General features: G+C 38.3%; 1 protein-coding gene across 6 annotated transcripts in view; it reads right to left on the bottom strand.

The window, feature by feature from the left end:
- The window catches only part of UGT8 (UDP glycosyltransferase 8), a 141393-nt gene that overhangs the window by 92307 nt on the left and 21505 nt on the right, over positions 1-27581 (bottom strand). For all 6 annotated transcript variants that reach the window (XM_060148641.1, XM_060148640.1, XM_060148637.1 and 3 more), the window contains 2 exons: positions 17131-17159; positions 15113-15936 (listed from right to left, as the gene is read on the bottom strand). In XM_060148641.1, coding sequence (XP_060004624.1) covers positions 15113-15934 — 822 coding nt within the window. In that variant the 5' untranslated portion in view covers positions 15935-15936; positions 17131-17159. The remainder of the gene's footprint in view (positions 1-15112; positions 15937-17130; positions 17160-27581) is intronic.

Raw genomic sequence — 27581 nt, 5'->3', positions numbered from 1 at the left:
GAAAAAAGAAGACATGCCTCCCTCTCACAGTACTTTCTAGAATGAATGCTCTGTTAAGAGACTAATTAACTGACTACATTTATACTGATAGAATCAGAATTCTTAAATCTCCTACTAAAAGTGATTCCTAAAACAGCAATAAATGTTGCTTTACAAAAATATACCTTGATATAAAGCCAAAAGAAAATGGTGGAGGTATGTGTATCCCACAGTTGCTTTGTGATCAGGGTTTAAGGAACAGGCCTTCCACCACAAATACTCAGGGTTCTGGTCTGCATACTTTTATCATTTTTATTTTGGTGCCAATTCCTATTACTGAGTACAGGCATTGTGAGTGTCCTGCCACCCTCTACACTGTGTGAGGAGGAATTTTCTATACTCCATGATTTCAGATGGAATTAGAATACATTCTGGATTAAGAAGTATCTGAAAAATTCCATCCCACTACTTCAATGCCTATTTCTCTCTGGCTATCTGTCCTGTTTTCTTGCTACAAAAATACCCTTTATAAAGCAGCTCCAGGACAATACTGGGTTTATCAGGCAGGGCCTTATGTGCATGCTCAGGGTTTGTTAACTTGCAAGAGAGATGCCTTCAAAGTAAAAACATAAAAGTGGTTGTCGCAGTGTAAAAATACACGTGACCCTTGAACAACATGGGTCTGAACTACATGGATCCACAAACACATGGATTTTTTTCAATAGTACATACTACAGTACTACACGATCCGTGGTTGCTTGAATCCATGAATGAGGAACTACAAATAAAGAGGAACTGTGTATACAGAGCCAACTGTAAATTACACGTGGATTTTTCTTTTTTTTCTGTTTTTGCGGTACACAGGCCTCTCACTGTTGTGGCCTCTCCTGTTGCGGAGCACAGGCTCCGGACGTGCAGGCTCAGCGGCCATGGCTCACAGGCCTAGCCGCTCCACGGCATGTGGGATCCTCCCAGACTGGGGCACGAACCCGTGTCCCCTGCATCGGCAGGCAGACTCTTAACCACTGCGCCACCAGGGAAGCCCTACACGTGGATTTTTGAGAGGAAGGAGGGTCAACGTCCCTAACCCCTGTGTTGTTCAAGGGTCAACTGTATTTTCTGAGTAAGCAAGCTAATGTAAAGATTGGACACTAAAAAAGAAACCCTTTCTCATTTTGTTATATTTATAATATTGATATATTATAAATACAAAGAAATGTGAATGGGTAGTAAGCATTTACAAAATGCTACATAAAGTAAATGACATTCTGCTTGCTACTAGATTTTGGATATAGGATTGTACATAAGAACAAAAACAATTTCAGCATATAACTTCTTAGGATTTTAGAAATAGGCATTTCTGTAATATGACTTTAAAATCATAGCCTGTTTTGATCCAGTGCTGTATATTAACCTGAGATAAAATATTTTTAGAACGTTGTAAAAAAAAAGTGATAGTTTCATCTTCTCCAGAAGGATAGTCCCCCAAATTTGGCAATACCTAAATCTTGCCATTTCTTCAGCATACTTAAGGCCCTGTGTGGGTCTTCCCTTCATGAGCAAAAAGATTGGAAGATTAAAAAATAAAAACCATAATAACAAATGTTACAGTCCCTAGAGGATCGACTTTCAAGATGGTGGAGGAGTAAGATGTGGCGATCACCTTCCTCTCCACAAATACATCAGAAATACAACTACACGTGGAACAACTCCTACAGAACACTTACTGAACGCTGGCAGAGGACCTCAGACTTCCCAAAAGGAAAGAAACTCCCCACGTACCTGGTCATGTGGCTGACAGGGTCTTGGTGCTCCAGCCGGGTGTCAGGCATGAGCCTCTGAGGTGGGAGAGCCAAGGTGAGGACACTGGACCATGAGAGACCTCCCCACTCCATGTATTATCAATCGGCGAGAGCTCTCCCAGAGATCTCCATCTCAACACTAAGACCCAGCTCCCCTCAGTGACCAGCAAGTTCCAGTGCTGGACAACCTGTGCCAAACAACTAGGAAGTTAGGAACACAACCCCACCCATTAGCAGAGAGGCTGGCTAATAAGTTCAGAGACACCCAAAAACATACCACCGGACACAGTCCTGCCCACCAGAAAGACAAGATCCAGCCTCATCCACCAGAACACAGGCACTAGTCCCCTCCACCAGGAAGCCTACACACCTTCCTGAACCAACCTTACCCACTGGGGGCAGACACCAAAAACAATGGGAACTATGAACCTGCAGCCTGCAAAAAGGAGACACCAAACACAGTCAGTTAAGGAAAATGAGAAGACAGAGAAATATGCAGCAGATGAAGGAGCAAAGTAAAAACCCACCAGACCAAACAAATGAAAAGGAAATAGGCAATCCACCTGATAAAGAATTCAGGGTAATGATAGTAAAGATGATCCAAAATCTTGGAAATAGTAGGAAGAAAATACAAGAAATGTTTAACAATGCCCTAGAAGAACTAAAGAGCAAACAAACAATGATGAACAACACAACAAATGAAATTAAAAATTCTACAGAAGGAATCAATAGCAGAATAACTAAGGCAAAAGAACAGATAAGTGACCTGGAAGATAAAATAGTGAAAATAATTACCACAGAGCAGAATAAAGAAAAAAGAATGAAAAGAATTGAGGACAGTCTCAGAGAAAACTGGGACAAAATTAAATGCACCAACATTCGAATTATAGGGGTCCCAGAAGAAGAGGAAAAGACAGGGACTGAGAAAATATTTGAAGAGATTATAGTTGAAAACTTCCCTAATACGGGAAAGGAAATAGTCAATCAAGTCCAGGAACCGCAGTGAGTCCCATATAGGATAAATCCAAGGAGAAACATGCCAAGACATGGATTAACCAATCAAAAATTAAATACAAAGAAAAAACTATTAAAAGCAGCAAAGGGAAAGCAACAAATAACACACAAGGGAATCCCCATAAGGTTAACAGCTGATTTTTCAGCAGAAACTCTGCAAGACAGAAGGGAGTGGCAAGACATATTTTAAGTGATTAAAGGGAAAAACCTACAACCAAGGTTACTCTACCCAGCAAGGATCTCATTCAGATTCAACAGAGAAATTAAAACCTTTACAGACAAGCAAAAGCTAAGAAAATTCAGCACCAGCAAACCAGCTTCACAACAAATGCTAAAGGAACTTCTCTAGGCAGGAAATATAAGAGAAGGAAAAGACCTAAAAAACAAACCCAAAACAATTAAGCAAATGGTAAAGGAAACATACATATTGATAATTACCTTAAATGTAAATGGGTTAAATGCTCCAACCAAAAGACACAGACTGGCTGAATGGATACAAAAATAAGACCTGTATATATGCTGTCTACAAGAGACCAACTTCAGACCTAAGGACACATACAGACTGAAAGTGAGGGGATAGAAAAAGACAGTCCATGCAAATGGAAATCAAGAGAAAGCTGGAGTAGCAGTTCTCATATCAGACAAAATAAACTTTAAAATACAGACTGTTACAAGACACAAAGAAGGACACTACATAATGATCAAGGGATCAATCCAAGAAGAAGATATAACAATTGTAAATATTTATGCACCCAACATAGGAGCACCTCAATACATAAGGCAAATACTAACAGTCATAAAAGGGGAAATTGACAGTAACACAATCATAGTAGGGGACTTTAACACCCCACTTTCACCAATGGACAGATCATCCAAAATGAAAATAAATAAGGAAACACAAGCTTTAAATGATACATTAAAGAAGATGGACTTAATTGATATTTATAGGACATGCCATCCAAAAAGTACAGAATACACTTTCTTCTCAAGTGCTCATGGAACACTGTCCAGGATAGATCATATTTTGGGTCACGAATCAAGCCTTGGTAAATTTAATAAAACTGAAATTGCATTAAGCATCTTTTGCAACCACAAAGCTATGAGATTAGAAATAAACTACAGGGGAAAATATGTAAAAAACACAAACACATGGAGGCTAAACCATACACTACTAAATAACCAAGAGATCACTGAAGAAATCAAAGAGGAAATCAAAAAATACCTAGAGACATATGACAACGAAAATACAATGATCCAAAACGTATGGGATGCAGCAAAAGCAGTTCTAAGAGGGAAGTTTATAGCAATACAATCCTACCTCAAGAAACAAGAAACATCTCAAATAAACAGCCTAACCTCACACCTAAAGCAATTAGAGAAAGAACAAAAACCCCCAAAAGTTAGCAGAAGGAAAGAAATCATAAAGATCAGATTAGAAATAAATGAAAAAGAAATGAAGGAAATGATAGCAAAGATTTATATAATTAAAAGCTGGTTCTTTGAGAAGATAAACAAAATTGATAAACCATTAGCCTGACTCATCACGAAAAAAAGGGAGAAGACTCAAATCAATAGAATTAGAAATGAAAAAGGAGAAGAAACAACTGACACTGCAGAAATACAAAGGATCATGAGAGAATACTAAAAGCAACTATATGCTAATTAAATGGACAACCAAGAAGAAATGGACAAATTCTTAGAAAAAGCACTACCTTCCACGACTGAAGCAAGAAGAAACAGAAAGTATAAACAGACCAATCACAAGCACTGAAATTGAGACTGTGATTAACAATCTTCCAGCAAACAAAAGCCCTGGACCAGATGGCTTCACAGACGAATTCTATCAAACATTAAGAGAAGAGTTAACACCTATCCTTCTCAAACTCTTCCAAAATAGAGTAGAGGGTGGAACACTCCCAAACTCATTCTATGAGGCCACCATCATCCTGATTCCAAATCCAGACAAAGATGCCAAAAGAAAGAAAACTACAGGCCATTATCACTGATGAACATACATGCGAAAATCCTCAACAAAATACTAGCAAACAGAATCCAACAGCACATTAAAAAGATCATACACCATGATCAAGTGGGGTTTATCCCAGGAATACAAAGATTCTTGAATATGCAAATCAATCAATGTGATAAACCATATTAACAAATTGAGGAGAAAAACCATATGATCATCTCAATACATGCAGAAAAAGCTTTCGACAAAATTCAACACCCATTTATGATAAATACTCTCCAGAAATCAGGCATAGAGGGAACTGACCTCAACATAATAAAGGTCATATATGACAAACCCACAGCCAACATTATTCTCAATGGTGAAAAACTAAAACCATTTCCTCTAAGATCAAGAAAAAGACAAGCTTATCCACTCTCATGACTATTATTCAACATAGTTTTGGAAGTTTTAGCCACATCAGAGAAGAAAAAGAAATAAAAGGAATCCAAATCAGAAAAGAAGAAGTAAAGCTGTCACTGTTTGCAGATGACACGATACTATACATAGAGAATCCTGAAGATGCTACCAGAAAACTACTAGAGCTAATCAATTAATTTGGTAAAGTAGTAGGATACAAAATTAATGCACAGAAACCTCTTGCATTCCTATACACTAATGATGAAAAATCTGAAAGAGAAATTAAGGAAACACTCCTATTTACCGTTGCAACAAAAAGAATAAAATACATAGGAATAAACCTACCTAAGGAGGCAAAAGACCTGTATGCAGAAAAGTATAAGACACTGATGAAGAAATTAAAGATGATACAAACAGATGGAGAGATATACCATGTCCTTGGAATGGAAGAATCATTATTGTGAAAATGACTCTACTACCCAAAACAATCGACACATTCAATGCAATCCCTATCAAACTACCACTGGCATTTTTCACAAAACTAGAACAAAAAATTTCACAATTTGTATGGAAACACAAAAGACCCCAAATAGCCAAAGCAACCTTGAGAAAGAAAAACGGAGCTGGAGGAATCAGGCTCCCTGACTTCAGACTATACTACAAAGCTACAGTAATGAAGACAGTATGGTACTGGCACAAAATAAGAAATCATGATCAATGGAACAGGATAGAAAGCCCAGAGATAAACCCACACACATATGTCAACTTCTCTTTGATTAAGGAGGAAAGAATATACAACGGAGAAAAGACAGCCTCTTCAATAAGTGGTGCTGGGAAAACCGGACAGCTACATGGAAAAGAATGAAATTAGAACACTCCCTAACACCATACACAAAAATAAACTCAAAATGGATTAAAGACCTAAATGTAAGGCCAGACACTATCAAACTCTTAGAGGAAAACATAGGCAGAACGCTCTATGACATAAATCACAGCAAGATGCTTTTTGACCCACCCTCTAGAGAAATAGAAATAAAAAAAAATAAACAAATGGGACCTAATGAAACTTCAAAGCTGTTGCACAGCAAAGGAAACCATAAACAAGATGAAAAGACAGCCCTCAGAATGGGAGAACATATTTGCAAACGACGCAACTGACAGACGATTAATCTCTAAAATTTATAAGGAGCTCATGCAGCTCAATAACAAAAAAACAAACAACCCAATCAAAAAATGGGCAGAAGACCTAAATAGACATTTCTCCAAAGAAGATATATAGATTGCCAACAAACACATGAAAGAATGCTCAACATCATTAATCATTAGAGAAATGCAAATCAAAATTACAATGAGGTATCACCTCTCACCAGTCAGAATGCCATCATCAAAAAATCTACAAACAATAAATGCTGGAGAGGGTGTGGAGAAAAGGGAACCCTCTTGCACTGTTGGTGGGAATGTAAATTGATACAGCCACTATGGAGAACAGTATGGAGGTTCCTCAAAAAACTAAAAATAGGGCTTCCCTGGTGGCGCAGTGGTTGAGAGTCCGCCCGCCGATGCAGGGGACACGGGTTCTAGCCCCGGTCCAGGAAGATCCCACATGCCGCGGAGCGGCTGGGCCCGTGAGCCATGGCCGCTGAGCCTGCGCGTCCGGAGCCTGTGCTCCACAACGGGAGAGGCCACAACAGTGAGAGGCCTGCGTACCGGAAAAAAAAAAAAAAAAGACCTACAAATAGAACTACCATACAACCCAGCAATCACACTACTGGGAATATACCCTGAGAAAACCATAATTCAAAGAGTCATGTACAACAATGTTCACTGCAGCACTATTTACAGTAGCCCAGACATGGAAGCAACCTAAGTGTCCATCGACAGATGAATGGATAAAGACGATGTGGCACATATATACAATGGAATATTTACTCAGCCATAAAAAGGAATGAAATTGAGTTATTTGTAGGGAGGTGGATGAACTTAGAGTCTGTCATACAGAGTGAAGTAAGTCAGAATGAGGAAAACAAATACCGTATAATACCGTATGCTAACACATATATATGGAATCTAGAAAAAAAAAAAAAGGTTCTGAAGAACCTAGCGCAGGACAGGAATAAAGACGTAGAGAATGTACTTGACACAGGGAGGGGGAAGGGTAAACTGGGATGAAGTGAGAGAGTGCTGTGGACACATATACACTACCAAATGTAAAATAGATAGCTAGTGGGAAGCAGCCTCACAGCACAGGGAGATCAGCTCGGTGCTCTGTGACCACCTGGAGGGGTGGGATAGGGAGGGTGGGAGGGAGACACAAGAGGGAGGGGATATGAGGATATATGTGTATGTATAGCTGATTCACTTTGTTATACGGCAGCAACTCAGACAACAATGTAAAGCAATTATACTGCAATAAAGATGTTAAAAAAAAAAACAGTGATAGAGATAAAGGAAAATAGGGAGAAAAGTTAAAGGACTTTAGTACTGAAGACCTTACCTATTATTAACATGGCTGCACATGGATGTTCTATGTAGATCTGCTTCCTAAAGCAAGGGAAATCTAGATATGTATATACATTTCTGGTGGTACAATTTATACTGAAAATAATTTTCTAGAAGAGAAAAAATCTATAATGATCAGGAAAAAATGATTCTCATACAAAATATATTACATAATGTAATTAAAATGTACAGTTCACACTTATTGTCTGAATGTAAATGTGGTTAGTCCTTAAACCAGCAGCATCAACATCACCTAGGAACTTGTTACAGATGAGTACACCCATCCCAGATCTCCTAACTGGCCCTACAATCCATGTTTTAACAAGAACGTAATGAGATTCTGATCTAAACAATACTGCGGAGAGTGAAGGAATTACAGTATACAAAAGCTACAACTTGGGCAGGCTATAGAGACATAGGAAGAAGTAAGGATAAACACCGAGGTTGATTGCAGTCTGCACTCTAGATCTTAGAAGAAAATCTCAAACTTTTTTTTTTTTGAGGGTTATGCGTTACCTAATCTAATAATCTAATTCAGCAGGGCCTGAGTGTGGAGGAGAATCTGGGTAGAATCTCTGTCTAGAAGGCAGGTATTTATTTGTCTGGAGCTTCCCCAAAGGTCCCTCAGGAATGGGAAGCCCAGAAGGAGAAGGAACAAGACTGGAGGCGGCAGAACAGGAGCAGAATCCCTGCGCCTCCATTTAAAGGACTGAAAAACCACAGATAGGATCACTGAACCTGAAGAAGCCAGCATTCGAAAGTACCAGAGGGCTACTTCCTTAATTCTCCTGCCCTTACAACACATACCTGTCAGCTTCTGCTCATTTCTTAAGACACTCAGACGGTCTAAGGGGCACCTATCTTGTCATTTTCATTCTACTTCAGTGAGAAAGACAATGAAAGAAAGGGAAATAAACATCCCCAAGATGGAAGTAGAAGTACCAAGTGCCAACCCCTAAAATGAGTAGACGTGACACCATAGACACTTCCTCCACGTACTCCCTACGCCTCTGAAACCATTCTTCTATCTGCCAGGTGGACGACAGCAAGTGATAGTGATTCAGTAACTACAGCGCATCTTAAATAACGAGTTATCACAACAATAATAAGAGCAACAACTACCACCACTAGTTATTGCCATTGCGCTCATTTATGGAAACCCTCGGAGGGAAGCACTGCTGTCCTCATTTTAACGAGGCTGACTCCCTCCCTTGTCCGAAAGAGTCTTATGAAGGCCAGGACTAAAAGCCAGGACCATTTGGCTGAAAAGGCCCATGTTTTTCCACTTTGCTACTTTGCCGCAGCCCCTGGAAAGTTGGTATAAAAAATTCCGTAAACAAACTATGAAATAGGTAGCTTGTCTCCAGTGCCACTGCTTCTTCAGAAGCTCGTGCTCACTCCATCCTCTCTGTCAAAATCTGCACTCAGGAATAGATCTGACAAACTCATTGACAGTAGCAATTTAACTGTTTGGCTTGGAATGAGATTATTTGTGAAGAGTATCATTCTAAAAACTGGTGCCAAAAGCAATTTAATTATGAGAACTATCATTTGTAGAAAATGATCAGTTAAAAAATATTTCCTTTGACATCGCCAGCATTTGAATTAATATCTAAACAAACAATTCTGCAGGGCATCTTAAAGCTTAAACACTTAACAGTAGAGGGAGGAAGGTGTTTAAAAATCATGTCAGACTCTGCAATTTCAATTATATTCAGGTCTCCTAATGTATCAGGAAACCCTTTTAAGCCTATGATGCTTACAGAAGCAACTGATAAGCTATTTAAAACTACAGTGCTTCTTAGAAAATTACCACCATCAGTGAACTAAACAGTAACTTATTGATGTTTGCAACAGTGCCTGATTTACTTCTTGGATAGATTCACTTAGCCAGGTAATCTGGTTTCTTAATACAATAAAGACAAAAATATGTAATCAACCTACAAAACCTTTGCAAGAAATATCTGCAACAACATTTACATTACTGAGTTCCCACAGGGAATCTATTATTTATGCCCAACTATCATGTTGTGGTGAATATTTAAGCTAAGAATCAGTAATTGGAATTAAATCATTCATCTCTTCCAAATATTAGAGTTATCAATTTTCCAATCCCTGCACAGCTACCAATATAGCACAGTAGTACTGCATGGATGAAGACATCCTAAAAAATTATTTGTGAGTGATGGTATCCAACATAAGGAACTTACTATAAAAGATATATATTTTGATTAAATGATACTTATTTAAAAGGGGACATTTTAATCAATATGATACAATGGTTATAATTTTATCTCTAGCTTTATATTTCAAGAGATAACTTATATGCAACATACTATTAAAATGGCCTTAATTTTCCACATCTGCTGTGCAACCCTGATCAAACTGTTAGCCCCAAGGACTCTGGTCCCATAACTCAGCTTAGACATCCATTCACTCTTGGGGAGGTCAGCTTTCCATTTCCATATGTAATAATAAGTAATGGCTTCTAGGTGACTCAATGAAAACTAAATAAAAAAGCCACTGTCTCGCTTCTTGGTTTTATTCTTCTTCTCATAACCTGATCTGCTCACAAGTGGGTTAATCTAATGAATCCATTGCACAATGTCCCTTTTTTACCCCCAAACCTTTCTCTGTGAGGGAGTTCAGGCAAACTACAAAATGACAAACAGTGAGTATCTCATGACACTGTCCTTGGCCTCTTGCTCTTTCTTATCTGTTTATCTCTTATCTGTATCTTTCCCCAGGACTGTGTTTCCCTAAATTAAGAATGTCTCTACAAATGGTGAAATGAAAATGCCTTTCATACTCCTAGCCTGGCCATAAAGCACCTCTGAGGTCCACCAAATGAGTGCCATACCACCCCAAATCATCTTTGACACAGCAACAGCTGGCCTGACTTGCATTACTAGCCCTGTTCACATTTATGTTTGGAACATAGTAGAGACCATTTAGCTCACCAGTTGGGTAATGTATGATGATCTCCTTTTCTCAATATCAGTATCAAGTGGCTATTCTAATTTATTAAAATAACTTAACCTGGAAAGTTTGGTTACTTAATGGCTGCAATGGCATCTGGACATAACTTGGAATAAACAAATAATGGTTATAATATTAACAACACTGTTGTACTAGTTCAATCACCTATTTTTTGGCAACTATTTCCCTTTGATGCAATTCATTTAAACATTCATTGAGTGGCTACCATTTTCCAGGCACTCAGGGTACAGAGGTTACCCACCTTGGTGTCCACCCTTTATGGCATCCACACCCTAGTTAGGGAGAAAGCCGTGTGAAAAACCAATAATTAAGGTACAATCCATTAGGTGCAATTACGGTTCAGGGCTATAGAAGCTGAAAAGTGGCTGAGGTCAACTGCTTGACAGGGCTAGACCACTTCCCACCAATGGGAAATCATTTAAAAATTATCACCTGAAACGTGAATTTTAATCATCAAAAGACTCCCTAAGTAAATGTACTATTCTTTGGTAGTATTAGTGTTATTACCCCCTAATCAAACCACTAAAAGCTACAGTCACCCTCTATAAGATGTTATTATTTCATTTACATTTAATACTTGAAGGACCTAATCAAATAGGGATCTATTTACAGACCTCCTTCCTGACCTAAGTAAAGCTTTTTATTTTTTTAATTTGTTTCCATGTTCTCTACCACCCTGTAAAGATAGAGATAAGCCACTATATGGATATAATCCAACCTAAACCTCTTCCCCTTAAGGACATTTTAAGGCCTCCTACTGTAGGCAGCCCGGTAGTAAATAGTATGAGAAGTTAGGCGCATGCATTTAGAAATGATTCTATTATCAAGGCAGACAATTTCTTCACTCGACACCAATGCAACATTTTGTAATCAAAAGCATTTGGATTCTGCCTGATTTCTATCATTACATCTGTAAAGCACAAGGAAGAGTCCAAATGGTGTAATGTGACTCTCATATTAAGTCCTCACAATCTCTGAGATAGCAAATAAAGATCAGCAAAATTGTCTCTGCATAGTTTTGTATACACTCTAAATGTGTAAATGAGTAAAATGAGTGACAAGAGATGCAGGCAGCTTGACAAAATATCTAACTAATAGCAAAATAATCCACTTGGCTTTGTTTAATAGCAAAACAATTCACTTGGTGGTGTCACAAACTCTGGCCTGGACGAGACACTCAAATTCTTTTCATCTCCTGTGTGACAAACGAATTTTTGTATTTTGAGGAGGAAAAATAGAGCTGAACTAGATGCTCTCTAGAGTTTCTTTGGGCGCAAACATTATGAAAGCTCCTGGAAAATGTCTTTTAGACATTTTCTCTATCTTTTCATCCCAGGTTGTGAAATGAAATCCCACTGTCAAATCATTTCCAGACATCTGGAAAATTCAATCCATTGCCAGTGTAAGATACCAAGGCAGTTAACAATTAAGCTGTTATTAGTGAATCATGTGTTCTAGGAGGCCACTTGCTGGGCTCTATTATTTTAGTGTCACAACCATGACCTGTAAGTAATACCGGCATTTGAGAAACTCATTAACTTTCAGAAACCTGAGGTACAGTTTACTGTATCAGACAAATCTACTAGAGAAATCGCAATAGGAACACACGTGTTCCTACACATATAAAGCCTCACTAGTGTGAGGAATATATGAAAGGATAAGACACATCATTCTTCAAAATACTCCCTATTGAAGAACTTTGTAAATGGCACACTGAAGTGAAAAAGGCCCTTCACACTTACAACCTAACAGATTTTCCATGATAATAATATACTTATCTGGTCCACATACGTAACACATGCACATGCCAGATGTGTATGTATCTGAGTGTGACACCTAACTAACTGTCAGAGCTAAAGCAATAATTGTAAATAAAGAGCACGTTTTCAAAAGAATCATTACAAAAAGCCCAAAGAGGAAAAAAGAACAGGAAAGCCCACAAAGTAGGTCAAGCCAGTGTCAAACTAGAAATCATGGCAAATCAGAAAACATTTTGGGTAATAACCTTATATGAGGCTCCAAAAAGCACACAAAAGATGATTTTAAAGTAAAACAAGGTAGAGTAGCCCCCCCTTTATCCACAGAGTATATGTTCCAAACCTCCAGTGAGTGCTTGAAATCTTGAATAGTACTGAACCCTATACATACCTTTTCTTTCCTATACATCCATACCTACGATGAAGTTTAACTTATAAATTAGGCACAGTAGGAGATTAACAACAATAACTAATATAAAATAGATCATAATATACTGTAATAGAAATTATGTGAATGTGGTTTCTCTCTCTCTCAATATCTTATTGTGCTCTACTCACCCTTCTTGTGATGACACGAGATGATAAAATGCCTACGTGATCAGATGAAGTGAGGTGAATGACGCAGGCATGATAAAATGCCTACATGATCAGATGAAGTGAGGTGAATGACGCAGGCACCGTGACACAGAGTTAGGCTACTGTTGACCTTCTGATGATACATCAGAAGGAGGATCATCTGCTCCAAGCGATGCTGGATCATGGAGCCATTACGATGGCAACGGCTGGATGTCAGGAGCAGACCATGTGGATGGCTGGGTATTCTGGGCAGGACAGAGCTAGGCTATGTGAGATTTCATCAAGCTACTCAAAATTATGTGCAATTTAAAACTTATGAACTGCTTATTTATGGAATTTTAATATTTTCAGACCGTGGGTGACCGAGGATGACTGAAGCTGCAGATAAGGGGGGACTACCACAGTGAAACTAACAGGCATAAGGACCCATGCTACTTGACTAAGCATACAATAGTATTCTGTACTTATATAGTTCAAGCCGCTACAACTCAAGAAAAAGGTACAGGGATGGAAGAAACAAAAAGGCAATCAGAAGATTCCTTATCATTGGTTCCTTCTTCAACCTGAAGAAGGGAGATAGCTTCGAACAAAAACCCAAAGGAGCAAGCAGAAGGGCAGTACCCTGTTTGGGAAAAGATGAAGATTTGAGGGAGTACGGCTGATCTGCCTGACATTACGAACGACTCAGTTAAAGCAGAGACAGACTTGCTTCCAGGTCTCTTGGAAGCTGCTTCTGAAGTTTGATTTTAGTTACCTTTAGGAAAGGGATAAAACATCACACAGTGACTCTGGCAGAGACTATCTGGGATTCGAAGTGGGCTTAAGTAAATTCACAAATGGCTGAGACATGCTGAGACTAACCCCTATCCTTCACAGCTGGTGTCAGAGAGAAGGCCTGAGCTCACTCTCACAGCCTCTACCAGCGGCATCTAGGGCTTATGGGCCAAAGATCTGGCGAGTTCTATTTCTCCATGTTACATGAAATATATCAAAGTATTATTTATTAAATATGCTTCTAATGGAGGTGTTAAAGAAGTCTACAGGCTGTATATTCCAATCACCTTATGTCCCCACGAGAAAATTCTGCCTAGTGATTGTGCTTACCTGATACCTATAGGAGAAAAACTAGATTTACTCTTCATCAAGGCCCTGGCAGATTCTTTCTTAAATGTAGTGACCAGAGTTAGGGATGAACAATTTAACAGTTGTCGTGAGTGGCTACTTTAAGAATTTTAAGAGTAGAAATGGTTGCAATAGCAAAAATCATAGAACAGGCCCTACACTTCTGGTAAATGCCATTAGATGTTGAGATTAAATCCAGCGTCAACCTGAGGTTAGAAAATCCCCTACAACAACCGATATGCAATACGGCTCCTGCCAGTTTGAGATACCTAATAAAAAAACAAACTAGGATGGAGAATAGAACACAAGGGTACGTGCTGACAGCTCAGCCAGCAAAAAAGAATTCAGGTTTGACTCAGAGTAGAAGGGTTTTGTTAAGACATAATTAATTCCATCTTTGAAATGAAATCACAATGGGGCATGATTTCTTTAAACAGTTACATTTGCTTACTAACTTAAAATTAGTTAGCTTCCTAGGCGAATGGAAGTTACTACCTCATTTTCAATGTTGGACATAAACTTTCTAGTGGTCAGGACTGCTGAAAGAAGAACCACTATTCACGTCATCCTACTTATTTGAGTTCACGGGACCTAACCTAGATGCAGACAACTGTGTTTGTGCTTTCTGGGGGAGATAGAAGGATCTCTGTGTTTAATTAAAAGCAAAATCACTCACACTCATTAAAACGAACTATCTAACTACATTCTCTGTTATACTACAGTGATAACTTAATCAAAAATCTACTTTCCAGTCTACTGACCATATGGCAGAGTGGCCTCTCGGGATTACCGAAATGCTCCTCTGACGTAGGAATGCGTTCCAGGGGAGTGAGGCACCCACAGATAAAGGGACCTTGGTAGGCTCTGTGTCTTAACCACTTTTTAGAATAGCATTTGTTACCCGACAATGCCCAGCTCTATCTCTTCAAAACTCAAAGCTGACAAACTGACATTTATATTTAGAAAAGATTCCCAAGGAGCTCAGCAAACCTTACTTCTGGTAGTGGGCTGGCTGGTTTGGTGAGGATCCCTCCTACATAAACAACATTAGGCAGAGTGGGTCTCGGAAACTCCAGTGCTACATCTGTACACAGCATCCACAGGCTGGACCCATGGACCAAGTCATACATGGACTTCTCCGGCAGCAGGTTGTACTTCTGCATTATCCTCTCATATTTGGGAAGAACCAGAAAGCTGACCCCTAATCTGGAAATGAGGTAAACGCCGGTGTTTTTCATCCTTTGCAGCAGGTTCATGTGGTCTGTGAGGAGTGAGTTAAACTCCGGGACGTAAGCTAATGGGGCAGGAGCGCCCACTTCGGCAGGATACCAAAGGCCAGTTGAAAATACAGCATATTTAACCCCTAAAAGATGAGCTATCACAAATCCACACATGTCATTAGGGTCCACCAGCAGCAGGTCAAACTTTTCCTTTTTTAGACCCTGAATCAGGGCACGGTTGCCAACCATCATATCACAGTTCTTGGTATAGTGATCCAGTATGTCAAACAGTTCGATTGCTGTCAATCTCCCAGAGAAAATATTCCGCATTTTGGACTGCAGGAAAGCATCCGAGGTGGTACTGTTAAAGATCCCTGGGTAGCGCTGGAGGCTGTAATGATTAGATGGCGTGATGTCTCTACCTTCAGAGAGGAGGAACACTGTGTGGTGCCCACTCTCGTGCAAGGCAGAGGCTAGTGTCTTGAAAATGTACATATGGCTTTCGAACATAATTGGCGGCACGATGATGATTTTGGCGGCCTTCGCTATCCCAACAGCACTCCACAGGAGCATGAAATACGGAGTGTAAGACTTCATAGCTGAAATGACAACCAGAAAACTACTGAAAACAGAATGCAACCCTTACCATTCAAAACAACCACAAAGACACTTTTTCAAAGTATTTGATGATCCAGTACTTTGCCTAAGGATCACTTTTAAAAATTATCCCAATGTTTGTTCTAGTTGCCTCTTTATTTTTGAAAGGTATTTTTCAAAGTATAGAATTGACAGCAAAACTGGCATAGACTGAAATATATTTAAAATGTATCAGTTTTGGAACACACAATTGCATCAATAATGGAGAACTAATTTTTTTTTAATTTGAAACGAAACCTATAAGATTGAATGACAAAAGATCACTCTTCTTTGAATAATAGCTATGAGGTATCTATGAAACATCTGTTTATCTTTTAATTGAACATCAATGTTAATCCCAGGAATTAGAGCCAAGACTTCTTATTTCCAGGTATATCAGCATGTATGTCTCTTTTTAAAGCTTTTTATCACAGCAGTAACCTTCCCAGTTATGACTAAAGCATACCAAAAAAAGATTACGTTTTAGAAAATAATTATTTCAAGTAGTAATTCTATAGAAAATACACTTTTCCACAGGAAAAAAATGACCTTGAATGTGACTTTCTCCTTTATCTAAATACCCTTAAGCATCCTGGCAGACTCTGTTTATGTAATTTATATCAATTTGCTGATTCATTTCAGGGCATTATCTAGAAGAGAAACTTTTAATAGAAAAGTTCAAGAAAGTTAACTGCATCTCAGTAAATGTTTGTGAAAGAAGTGACTGATGAGTGACTATGTCCTTGACTACACTTCCTGTGTTGTACCTGTAACTCAGGTGCAAAAGGCAAGTCAGATGATGGCTGTATCCTTGATGGCTAATGCTTCTTCTACACTTTTGTGTTAATAGAGTATATACAATAGTTAGATTCATCCTCTAACATTTTTTAGAAATAATACCTATGGGGGCCATAGAGTATGCAAACTCCCCCTACCTATCCAAAGTAATTTTTTCTTAGACTCTAAATTAGCCTCCAAATAGGGAAAGATATGAACAATAGTCACCCATGAGAACTGGACACTTTTACTTCAAGGAACAACTCAAAATACATTTATATGCAATCACCAAATCAATATCTATTTTTACTCATTATCATATATTAATCATCCTAGTTGTACAAATTCCCACCACATAAATGCAGTTTAAACAACTATACCTTCTCAACATTCAAACACTGCAAGCAACCTAAAAAAAAAAAAAGAAGAAATCAATAGCAGGCAATGATAGATTCTTCCAATACCAAGATTAAACTATAAATATTTCCAGGTGCTTTTTCCCTCTCTCATTACAAGGAAATTTTCAAACCACTTCTAAATGATACTACATCATTAAGAGTAAACAGAAGTAATATGCTTTATAAACATATAAAAGTCTATGCTAAATGTTGCTTGAATTAACATGAGGGCTTTAAAAAATAAATTTGGAGAAAACACTGTTTATGTAGCAATAAAGTAAGTTTATTCTATAATTACAAGGTCACTGAAGGAAGAAAATTAAGCAATCAATCTTGGAGAAAACTTTCCAGGTCTTTATTCTCCTGTGTTGTCTCTCCCATGTGTCTCTCTGGTATAGCCTCCTTCCCATGCCAAGGAGGAAAAATTAGGAATTTTAAGTAGACATGTTATTAATTTTAGGAGTGAGATTTATGTAGAAACAGCTATTACAACAGAACTGTCCACTGCTGTGATTAATAGTGCCTGTTACTACATGCATGTCCAAGAAGATACACAGGATGATGGACCAATGGTAGGCAACTGCTCTGCTGACTGTGTTTTGCATTTTGCTGAGCAGACTCAGTTCCTTCAGCTGCAGTTAAAACTATTACTTTATCATAAATCACTAAGAAACAAAACAAAAAAATAATAGTAGGGAAACAAATCCTTTTACCATGTTTCTTATTTTTTTCCCTTTTTTATTTTATTTTAGTACCTACTGCAAAGTAAAAAGAAATTGCACAAAATGATGATTTAATGCACAATTGCTTACATTCTAGAACAGCAGTATCTAATAGAACGATCTGTGATGATGAAAATGTTCTATCTCCTTACTGTCCAATATGGTAGCCTCTAGGGAGCAGCTAAAATATGATTAGTGTGACTGAGGAACTGACTTTAAATTACTACTAGTGGCTACTGTACCAAAATAAGGTTAGAAAAAGGACATAGATTCTGTACATAAAAATTCTAAAAGTAACTATTCAGAAATACCAATATTCATGTGATAAAATATCTTCTAAAAATAATGTCTACTAGGCCTGCATATGTCTTCATGAAAAAAGACATCACCAACAAAGAAGCATCATTCGCACAAGCGTGTTATTCGCTGTTCAAATACAAAGTTCATTATGAAGGATTACAACAGCACTTTAACCTCAGAACTATCTCTTTCATGGATAACAGAATGACTAACGCAACTACCAACAAACGGTGAGATACTTGCTAGTCCAGAAGTATCAGAATGTGTCTATTGATAAGCTGGACTTCATTAATATTAAAATTTCTCCTCTGAGAAAGATAAGGTCAAGAGAATGAGAAGATAAGCAATAGACTGGGAGAAATATTTGCAAAAGACATATTTGATAAAAGGACTGTTATCCAAGATACGTAAGGAAGGAACTCTTAAAACTCAACAATAAGAAAACAAACAACCTGACTTAAAAAGAGGCCAAAGACCTCAATAGACACCTCACCAAAGAAAATACATATGGCAAATAAACGTAAGAGAAGATGTTCCATATCATATGTCATTAGGAAAATGCAAATTAAAACATAATGGGAAACCACTACACATCTATTAAAATGGCCAAAATCCACTGACAACACCAAATACTGGAGAGGATGTGGAACAACAGGAACTTTCATACATTGCTGGTGGGGATGCAAAACAGTCTTTGGAAGACAAATTGGCGGTTTCTTACAAAACTAAACATACTCTTACCATACGATCCAGCAATTGTGCTCCCTGGTATTTACACAAAGGAGATGAAAACAGATGTCTGCACAAAAACCTACACAGGAACGTTTATAACAGCTTTATTTACAATTGCCAAAACTTGGGAGTAACCAAGTACACCACCTTAGGTTAAGTGAATAAATAAACTGTGGTTCACCTATATAATGGAATATTACTCAACACTAAAAAGAAATAAGCTACCAAGCCATGGAAAGGCAGGGAGGAAATTAAAATGTATATTTATTAAATGAAAGAAGCCAATCTGAAAAGCCTACATACTGTATGATTCCAATTACATAAGCTTCTGGCAAAGGCAAATCTCTGTGGAGATTTAGGCAATCTCTAAAGAGACTGGTGGTTGCCAAGGGCTGCAAGGAAGGAAGGAATGAACACGTGGAGGCACAGAGGATTTTTAGGGTAGTGAAACTGTTCTGTAAGATGTTACAATGGTGGATACATGTCATTATACATTTACCCAAACCCACAGACTATACAACACCAAGAATGAACCCTGTAAAGTATGGACTTCAGGAGATAACGATGTGGCAACATTCACTGATCAAAACAAATGTACCTGTGGTGCAAGATGTTGATAGCGGAGGGAGGTGTGCATGTGCAGGGGGAGGGAGGATATGGAAACTCTATGTATTTTCTGCTCAATTTTGCTGTGAACTTAGAACTGCTCTAAAAAGTAAAGTTTACTAGTTTAAGAAAAAATTTTAAAGCAACCTGAAATAAAATAATGAAAAGAAAATAAACTAGATGATTAAAAAAAAAGGATGTGGATGTATTAAATGCACTATGAACAAAATTAAATGAAACATGATATCCTAAAAAACAGCCTGCAATATACATAATAGACATTTAACTTCTATAAGCATTTTCATGAAGCCATTATTTAGGGCAGGAGAAGACTGTTACTAATTGCAAACATTTCGAGATATGTTAGATTCCCAACAACTGGAGACTGGTTAAATAAATTGTCGTTCATGCATACAATGCAGCCCCGAAACAACCCTGTAAAAGAACATTTAATGGCATGGAAAGATATTCAAGATTAGGTTACTAAACATGCTTATAGCATGTAGCACTCTGTAAAAGATATATACGTATATATACATAGGAATGCTAAACACCAAAGGGCAGTGGTTTTTTTCTGGATAGTATGAATTGTTAGGGATTTTAATTTGACTTTTTCTACGTTGGACACGTTACTCTTTTCTTAATAAAAATAATGATAAGTATTTTTTTAAATAATATGTGATGAAAAAAGATCTCATTCACAGTAACAATAAAGTATATAAAATACCTTTAAAATTAATTTAAAAGGATATATATATTTTGGCTATACTAAATATGGCAAGCCTTTCCCTGAAGATATACATGGAAATAATACTAAGTGTATAGAAATACTATAATGGAATACGATATTCTCAAAAAGCTAATCCTTCCCATATTATAAATGGACTGAATAAATTCGTCTCAAAATTCCACTGGATGGCTTTGTTTTGTTAGGAATTTGACCAAACTATAGCCATGTTTCTTGGTTAGAATAGGCAAGAAGAGAGAATACACTTTTGAAAAAGAAACAGTAATGACTTGGGACAGAAAGGTAAATATTAAAATACATTTTGTAATTAAAACACTCTATGTATATGTGTGGTGCATATATACAATGGAATACTAGTCAGCCATAAAAAAGAATGAAATAATGCCATTTGCAGAAACACGGATGCAACTAGAGATCATCACACTAAGTGAAGTAAATCAAAAAGAGAAAGACAAATACCATATGATATCACTTATATGTGGAATCTAAAATACGACACAAATGAACCTATTTACAAAACAGAAACAAATTCACAGACATGGAGAACAAACTTGCAGCTACCAAGGAGGAGGGGGAGTGGGGGAGGGATGGAGTGGGAGGGTGGAGTTAGCAGATGAGAGCTATTATATATGGAATGCATAAACAAGAAGGTCCTACTGTATAGCACAGAGAACTATATTCAATATTCTGAGATAAATCATAATGGAAAAGAATATGAAAAAGGATGTGCATATATATATATATATATATAGAAAGAGAGAGAGAGAGAACTAAATCACTTTGCTGTACAGCAGAAATTAACACATTGTAAATCAACTATACTTCAATTAAAAAAAACAAAATAAAAACACTACGGGGCTTCCCTGGTGGCGCAGTGGTTGAGAGTCCGCCTGCCAATGCAGGGGACGTGGGTTCGTGTCCCGGTCCGGGAAGATCCCACATGCCACGGAGCGGCTAGGCCCATGAGCCATGGCCGCTGAGCCTGCGCGTCCGGAGCCTGTGCTCTGCAATGGGAGAGGCCACAACAGTGAGAGGCCCGCGTACTGCAAAAAAAAAAAAAAAAAAAAACACTATGGAAGTAGCCCAAGAATCCTGAGTCAAATCAATGGATCACAGTAGGCAGCCTGTAAGAATTTCCTGATATGAACATAATATGAGATGAAGGAAGTACAAGTAAACTAAGAAAGAACAACTCACTCAATATGAAGTGTGAAAAACTGGCTTTATATTTGCAAAACAAAATCACTACATTTTTTACCTTAGAGTTTCCCCAAAGTAAATCAGACAGAATAATGTCAAAAATTTTTTTTCTAATAAAGCCATTAAGAGTGTTGAGCTTTAAATGATCTCTGGAAAGTGAAAGATAATTCTGAGCATAAAGCAAAGGAAAAAAATCACTATTATTCGATTCTATTACATAATCATTCAATATTTTTAGAATGTTTAAAACATCTAGTGCAAAGGTTTCCAGTCCAGGAGGGCTGACCGAACCCAAGTGTTTCTACTCCTTTCCTCCCAAAGCTCCTTTGGAATTATAGTAAAGAATATAAAAGGGAATAAATACCTAATACCTCTGAGAATTGACATGAGCAGGTGAGGTATGGGCAAAACTACAGTCATCAGTGGAATGGAGTTGTGACACCGTTTGTGTCAAAAATTTGACAAATAGCTTGTTGAGAGAAAAGCATGCAGGAAGTCATGGCCCAGAACACATAGAGGGAAAGCCTGCAGCAAGGATGAAAACTGCTTCCAGAATGGCTGAGAGCTTGAGAGGACACTGGAAGAGCAAGCGCAGGGGGGACGAGCAAGAAATGAAGGGGAGGCACTCTCTCAAGAGGAACTGAACGCGTTTCCCATCCATCACATCTGCCCTTCACTCCCGAAGAGGCAAAGCAGGGGCTGCTGCATTTACCCCCAAAAGTAAAAATGAAGACCCATTCTCTAGAAAAAGTGGATAACCTGCCTAAAGAGCAGTGAGAGCTGATAACTCGGGCTAAAACCCTCCTAATGTTGGCGTACGGGAGGTGGCAGATGGCTCCCCACCCGTGCACCCTACAGGTGGCACTGGGCACGTCACCCCTCCACACGCAGTCCGAACTCAACCTCCCAGTTAGTCCAAGGAGCTTAAAACTTGCTGAATGATTGAACAAATGAACAAACGAGATTTCTTCTTTCATGAAATCAGCAAGGATGTGATTTTTAACGATAAGGTTCAGTCCTTGCCAAGGCTACAGCACAGTCTTACGCAGTTGGTGAAAATGTAAATGGGCACGAGTGCTCTGAAAAACAACTGGCACGTTATTTTACATTTATGAAGCTATCCCGAATCAGAATTACCAACATGTATGTACGAAGACATTCCCTGCATTCACTTCCGACAGCAAACAGGCAGAAACTACTAAGAATCCAGCAGTAAAGGATTGATCAAAGTACGGTATATCTTACAATGGAAAACCACAGAACCATCAAAAACCATGATTTGTAAAACAGTTTTAATTTGAGAAAATGCCTATAACATAATAAGGAAGCAAGAAAACAAAATTTTACATACATATACTCGATATATGCATACATAAAATGATTATAATGACAACAAAGTAAATATCAAACAGTTATCAATAGTAAATTTCGATTGTCAGATTGAGTGATATTGTTTTAGTTTCCTATTTATATATTTCCAGATCTCTGAAGTTTTCTACCAAAAATATATAATATTTATGACACATTCCTTCAACTTACACGCCCCTTGAGCATGCCATACACTCACTCTCCCTTTGGAGTCGAGTGTCGGAAAACATCAGTCTCTGCTTGCTGGGCCCTACTTACGTTCCAAATGATTACAGCCTGCCATTGGCTGCTCCACAACTCGGCCTGCACACTCATTGCCGAGGGCACTAAATATCTCCTAACTTTCACACAAATGCCCTTTTTTTCCCGGCACTTATCTGATTGGACTTCTCTCCCACCCTAAATACTACTGATCCCCTACCTGCTCCAAATTCTCTCTTGGCTTCTGAGATGCTACTGCTCCTTGACGGTACCTCACTGCCAGAATACTGAAGAAAATCCACAATGCAAAGACTCTAAACAAATTTCATTTTGCACATCAGTCCGCCCTTTCTTCTTTACATAAAAATTATTCCTGGGGCTTCCCTGGTGCCGCAGTGGTTGAGAATCTGCCTGCCAGTGCAGGGGACACGGGTTCGATCCCTGGTCTGGGAAGATCCCACATGCCGCGGAGCAACTGGGCCCGTGAGCCACAACTACTGAGCCTGCGCGTCTGGAGCCTGTGCTCCGCAACAAGAGAGGCTGCGATAGTGAGAGACCCGCGCACCGCGATGAAGAGGGGCCCCCACTCGCCGCAACTAGAGAAAGCCCTCGCACAGAAACGAAGACCAAACACAGCCAAAAATAAATAAATAAATAAATAAAATTAAAAAAAAAAATTATTCCTAGGCCTGCATTCAAGACAAGAAACAATGCCAAGTTTAGTAAGTGTGCCCACCCCTCACCATATGGAAGCCATTCAACATTGAAGAGTGAATTAATTGGGGCAAAACAACACGGATATCGGGGTGTACCTAAATGTTGCCTGTGCAAAACACTCATTTGCAAAAGTTATCCCTCCAAGGCCCCCCAGAATTGTTGTAAACCCTTAAGAGCACCAGAAACAAATCAGATTAGCTATATATTGTTCCTGCTCCTAAGCAACAACGGTTTACATACGCTAACATTTAACACAGGAACACCCCAACGTACCACTGAGATTTTTAAAGATGAGAAATAGACTTCATGAATCCATATTGCTCCCATTTTCGCAAACACCAGAGCCTAACACCATACTAGACCTCTGGCAACCTTACTATTTCCATCTACTTATTTTTTTAAAAAAAGTGGGGGCATCACCTTTGGCCACCATTTGAAAGAATGATTTCTCTGTTTTTTTCTATTTGAAGTTGGATCGTTAATAACTCTGAATTGAGCATACATGAGGATGAACTATATAGGAAGAAAAAATGACAAGCACATAAACCAGAGGAAAGATCTTAGGTTTTGACAGCCTACCATCCCAGCAGCTCAGCGATTCACAGTCTATCATTTTAAACAAGAAGTAATCAAAGTGTTTTCACATTAAAGGAAAAACAAGAGCTAATGGGAAATTTAAGATCATGTCTGTACGTGGTGAATTGGGCTATTTAGAAAAATGAAGTGAGTGACTTAGCCCTCAAAGAGGATTATGTAGTCTAGCAAGCTGAACAACGGAATTTCTTTGTGCTTTTAAGTTTCCTTGGCATTTAGTATTATGTGGACTGCAATAAGAGAAAATGTATCAGTCACAACTGCCACCACAGGTTGACCTTGGTACTATATGAAATATTGTTGAGTAATTTCATCTCTCTTCAAAGCACCTTCTACAAGTAAAGCCTTGGAAAATGCCATCTAGTAAAATAAAAATAAATCCAGCAAAGTAAAAACTAATTGGGCACCATTACTAGTATTTTTAAATAAATGTAAATTTTATTTTAAAAATCTATTTTTCTCAGCACAATTTAAGCTCCGAAAGGGTAGAAACTGTAGTAAAAGTTGATGACTGTTTTATTCCCATTGCCTAACCACATAGTGCTCAATAAAGATTTACTGAATGAATGACTGCGATTGTGATTCTGAACCAGGATACGTAGCTGGACCACAGGCACCTCCACTAATGGCCTCATTTTTGTCCTTTAATTTTAAATGAATGAATTTATAATTATATCTATTGCTTTACTTCTGAATAAAATTCTAAATCAAAAGCTTTGGTTGGCTTGAGGCATTGGAGTTAGTTACACATCTCAATCATGGAGAAAATTTCTGGGGTAATGGATACTGCAGTTGGAGAAAGTTATCAAGTTAAAGCACAGATTCATTACAGCTTTTCCTTAAGTCTACGGGTCTTTTTTCATCTTATTTGTTAACTTCCTACACATTCACAGCAATGTTGTGAATGGCCAAGAAAATTACCACTTATTAAATAACAATAGAATATGAAAGGAAACTGGAATTCGTTGGATGCCATGTATGGGCATGTAAGAGACAGCTGTGGCATATATTTTCCTTCTCTTTTCTAGTAATGGAATCCTCTACTTTAGCTTGGCTCATAGCCAAAAAGACTAAGGACATTTCCCAACCTCTTTAGGGGCTAGTTTTAGCCACAATGAGTAAGTTCTAGTAAATGGGCATGGGATGGAAGCATAGTGATATGTGCAATTCTAATTTATACACCTAGAGATTTCCCTTTTCACCTTCCTGCTGGCTGGAATGAGGACGTAATAATGATTAACATCCTGGACCACGAGACGGAAGTACAAACCAGGAAAGGTGTAACAACAAAGACACCTGACACTGTGGAACCAGAGTATCAGCTCTGCCTGCTTCTGCCCATTGTAACCATCATCTGCGAGACAACTCAACTACCTTCTTAGAGTCATTGTTATTTTGACAGTTTCCAGCACTAGGGTGATCAACCATCCTAGAACTGACAGCATTTCCAGGATGCAGAGTTTCAGCACTAAAACTGGGAACGTCTTGGGCAAACCAGAAGGAGCTGGTCACCCCATAGCTTGAAATCTATATCCTAACATAAAACTACCAATAAACAGCAGCTTGTAAAAAGAGCTGTACAATGTACCTTCCCTGCGTCACAGGCTTTATGAGTATTATCTCATTTTATACTGAGATAAAGACAAAAATATTTGTTCCCATTTATAGATGAGGAGAATATGATTGAGAGTAAGACTGAGATAAGAAATTATCTAGTATATTGCAGAGCTTCATATCCATTTTTAATCCACTTTCATCCCACCATGCAAAGAGAGGAAGAAAACAAAGCTGAAAAAACATATTGTAACTGTGGTCAAACTGGGGGAAACTCAGCTTTATTGCTACAGAGTTGTTAAACGGCCCAGGTTTAAACATTCATCTTTCATAAGTAAACAATATCTTGTGTTCTGAAGTTAATTATGGCCATCTATTTGCAATTAAACTATGAAAGCAAGGAGTCCCCTAAAATCACACTGTGAAGTGGGAACACCTTGACTTGGGGTGGGTGATGGGGAGAGATAATTCAGGAAATTAAGGCCACCTGCTGTCGGCTAATGATTTCCACCAAAAAAAAGCTGTGGGCTGGCACCTTTAATTAATCAAGAGGGCAATCTGGGTAAAAACCCTACATTCGGTTGGCTATTGGCAGTTAATAAAAAGAGAGAACAGATTTTCAAAATTTGCCACTTTATCAAATTAATGGTTTTGATTCATTCAGAAAAATTCAAGACATTTATTTGTTTGGAAGTGCACAGCTTAAGAGAAATGCAAACTACTGAAGGAAACAAACCATTAGCAATAAAGTGCAAAAAATTCATTTCTGCACTTGGTCCTCTGATGAGTGCCAAGGGGTACAGGAAAAGCCTCCTTTTGAAGGAGAAGTTGTAGGGAATGTTTTTGTTGTCATTTACTGTTGCTGTTGCTGTTGTAACACTCCAGGTTAGCTGTACTTACCACTTGTCTACACTGCCAGTATCTGCAATTACCTCTTCCCAGACATCTATAGTACAGGCAGTGAAGCTGTAATGAGAAACTCGCTGCTATTCGCTTAACAGTGATAGCTGGCCCAGGCCCACTTGGGATCGTTCTCTGAAATCATCAGGTGGGAAGGTAAGATAAAAAAACAAGAAAATAAGAGAGAAAAGAAAAATAGGATCATATGGATACCAACAGACATTGCACTCAGTACTCAGTAAATTATATGTATCCAATTAATGCTCAATGATGGCGATTAAATTTAACTATATTAAACACAAATTTAATCGCCTAATGAAACGATTCTGAAATGTTCACATCCAAAAGAAACACCCATGGTGCTAACTAAAAATGCAGATTCCAGGGTCTTTTCAACACACAGGCTATTATGAAGTCTGGGGAGAAATCCCTAAACCTGCAATTGTAAGAAGCAGCTGGAGATCTTGATGCAATTCAACCACCAGATTGAGAGACAGGGATCTCATACTTAATCCTTATGTGCAATAAGAGAAATACAAGCGATACAGTGGACGTGTGGATCTGAAATTTAAAGACCTGATAAAGCTCAGCTGTCCTGGGGCTTCAGAAAATGACAATGCCCAACCACAGATCCTTAGGAACCCAGAATAAACAAATAAACACTCCCCAAGTATTTTTAAATGTCCTGTGACAAACTGCCTGCAATCTCTCAGGAGCGTGTGAATACAGTTTTAGTAATTTATAAAGACATGCGGTACCTTTCAATTTTCATTCAGTTTAATATCACATAT

The sequence above is a fragment of the Lagenorhynchus albirostris genome, chromosome 4, assembly GCF_949774975.1.
Source record: "Lagenorhynchus albirostris chromosome 4, mLagAlb1.1, whole genome shotgun sequence".
NCBI lineage: Eukaryota > Metazoa > Chordata > Mammalia > Artiodactyla > Delphinidae > Lagenorhynchus > Lagenorhynchus albirostris.
The sequence above is the reverse complement of the archived record's forward strand: the minus strand, read 5'-3'. Positions and strand labels throughout refer to the sequence as shown.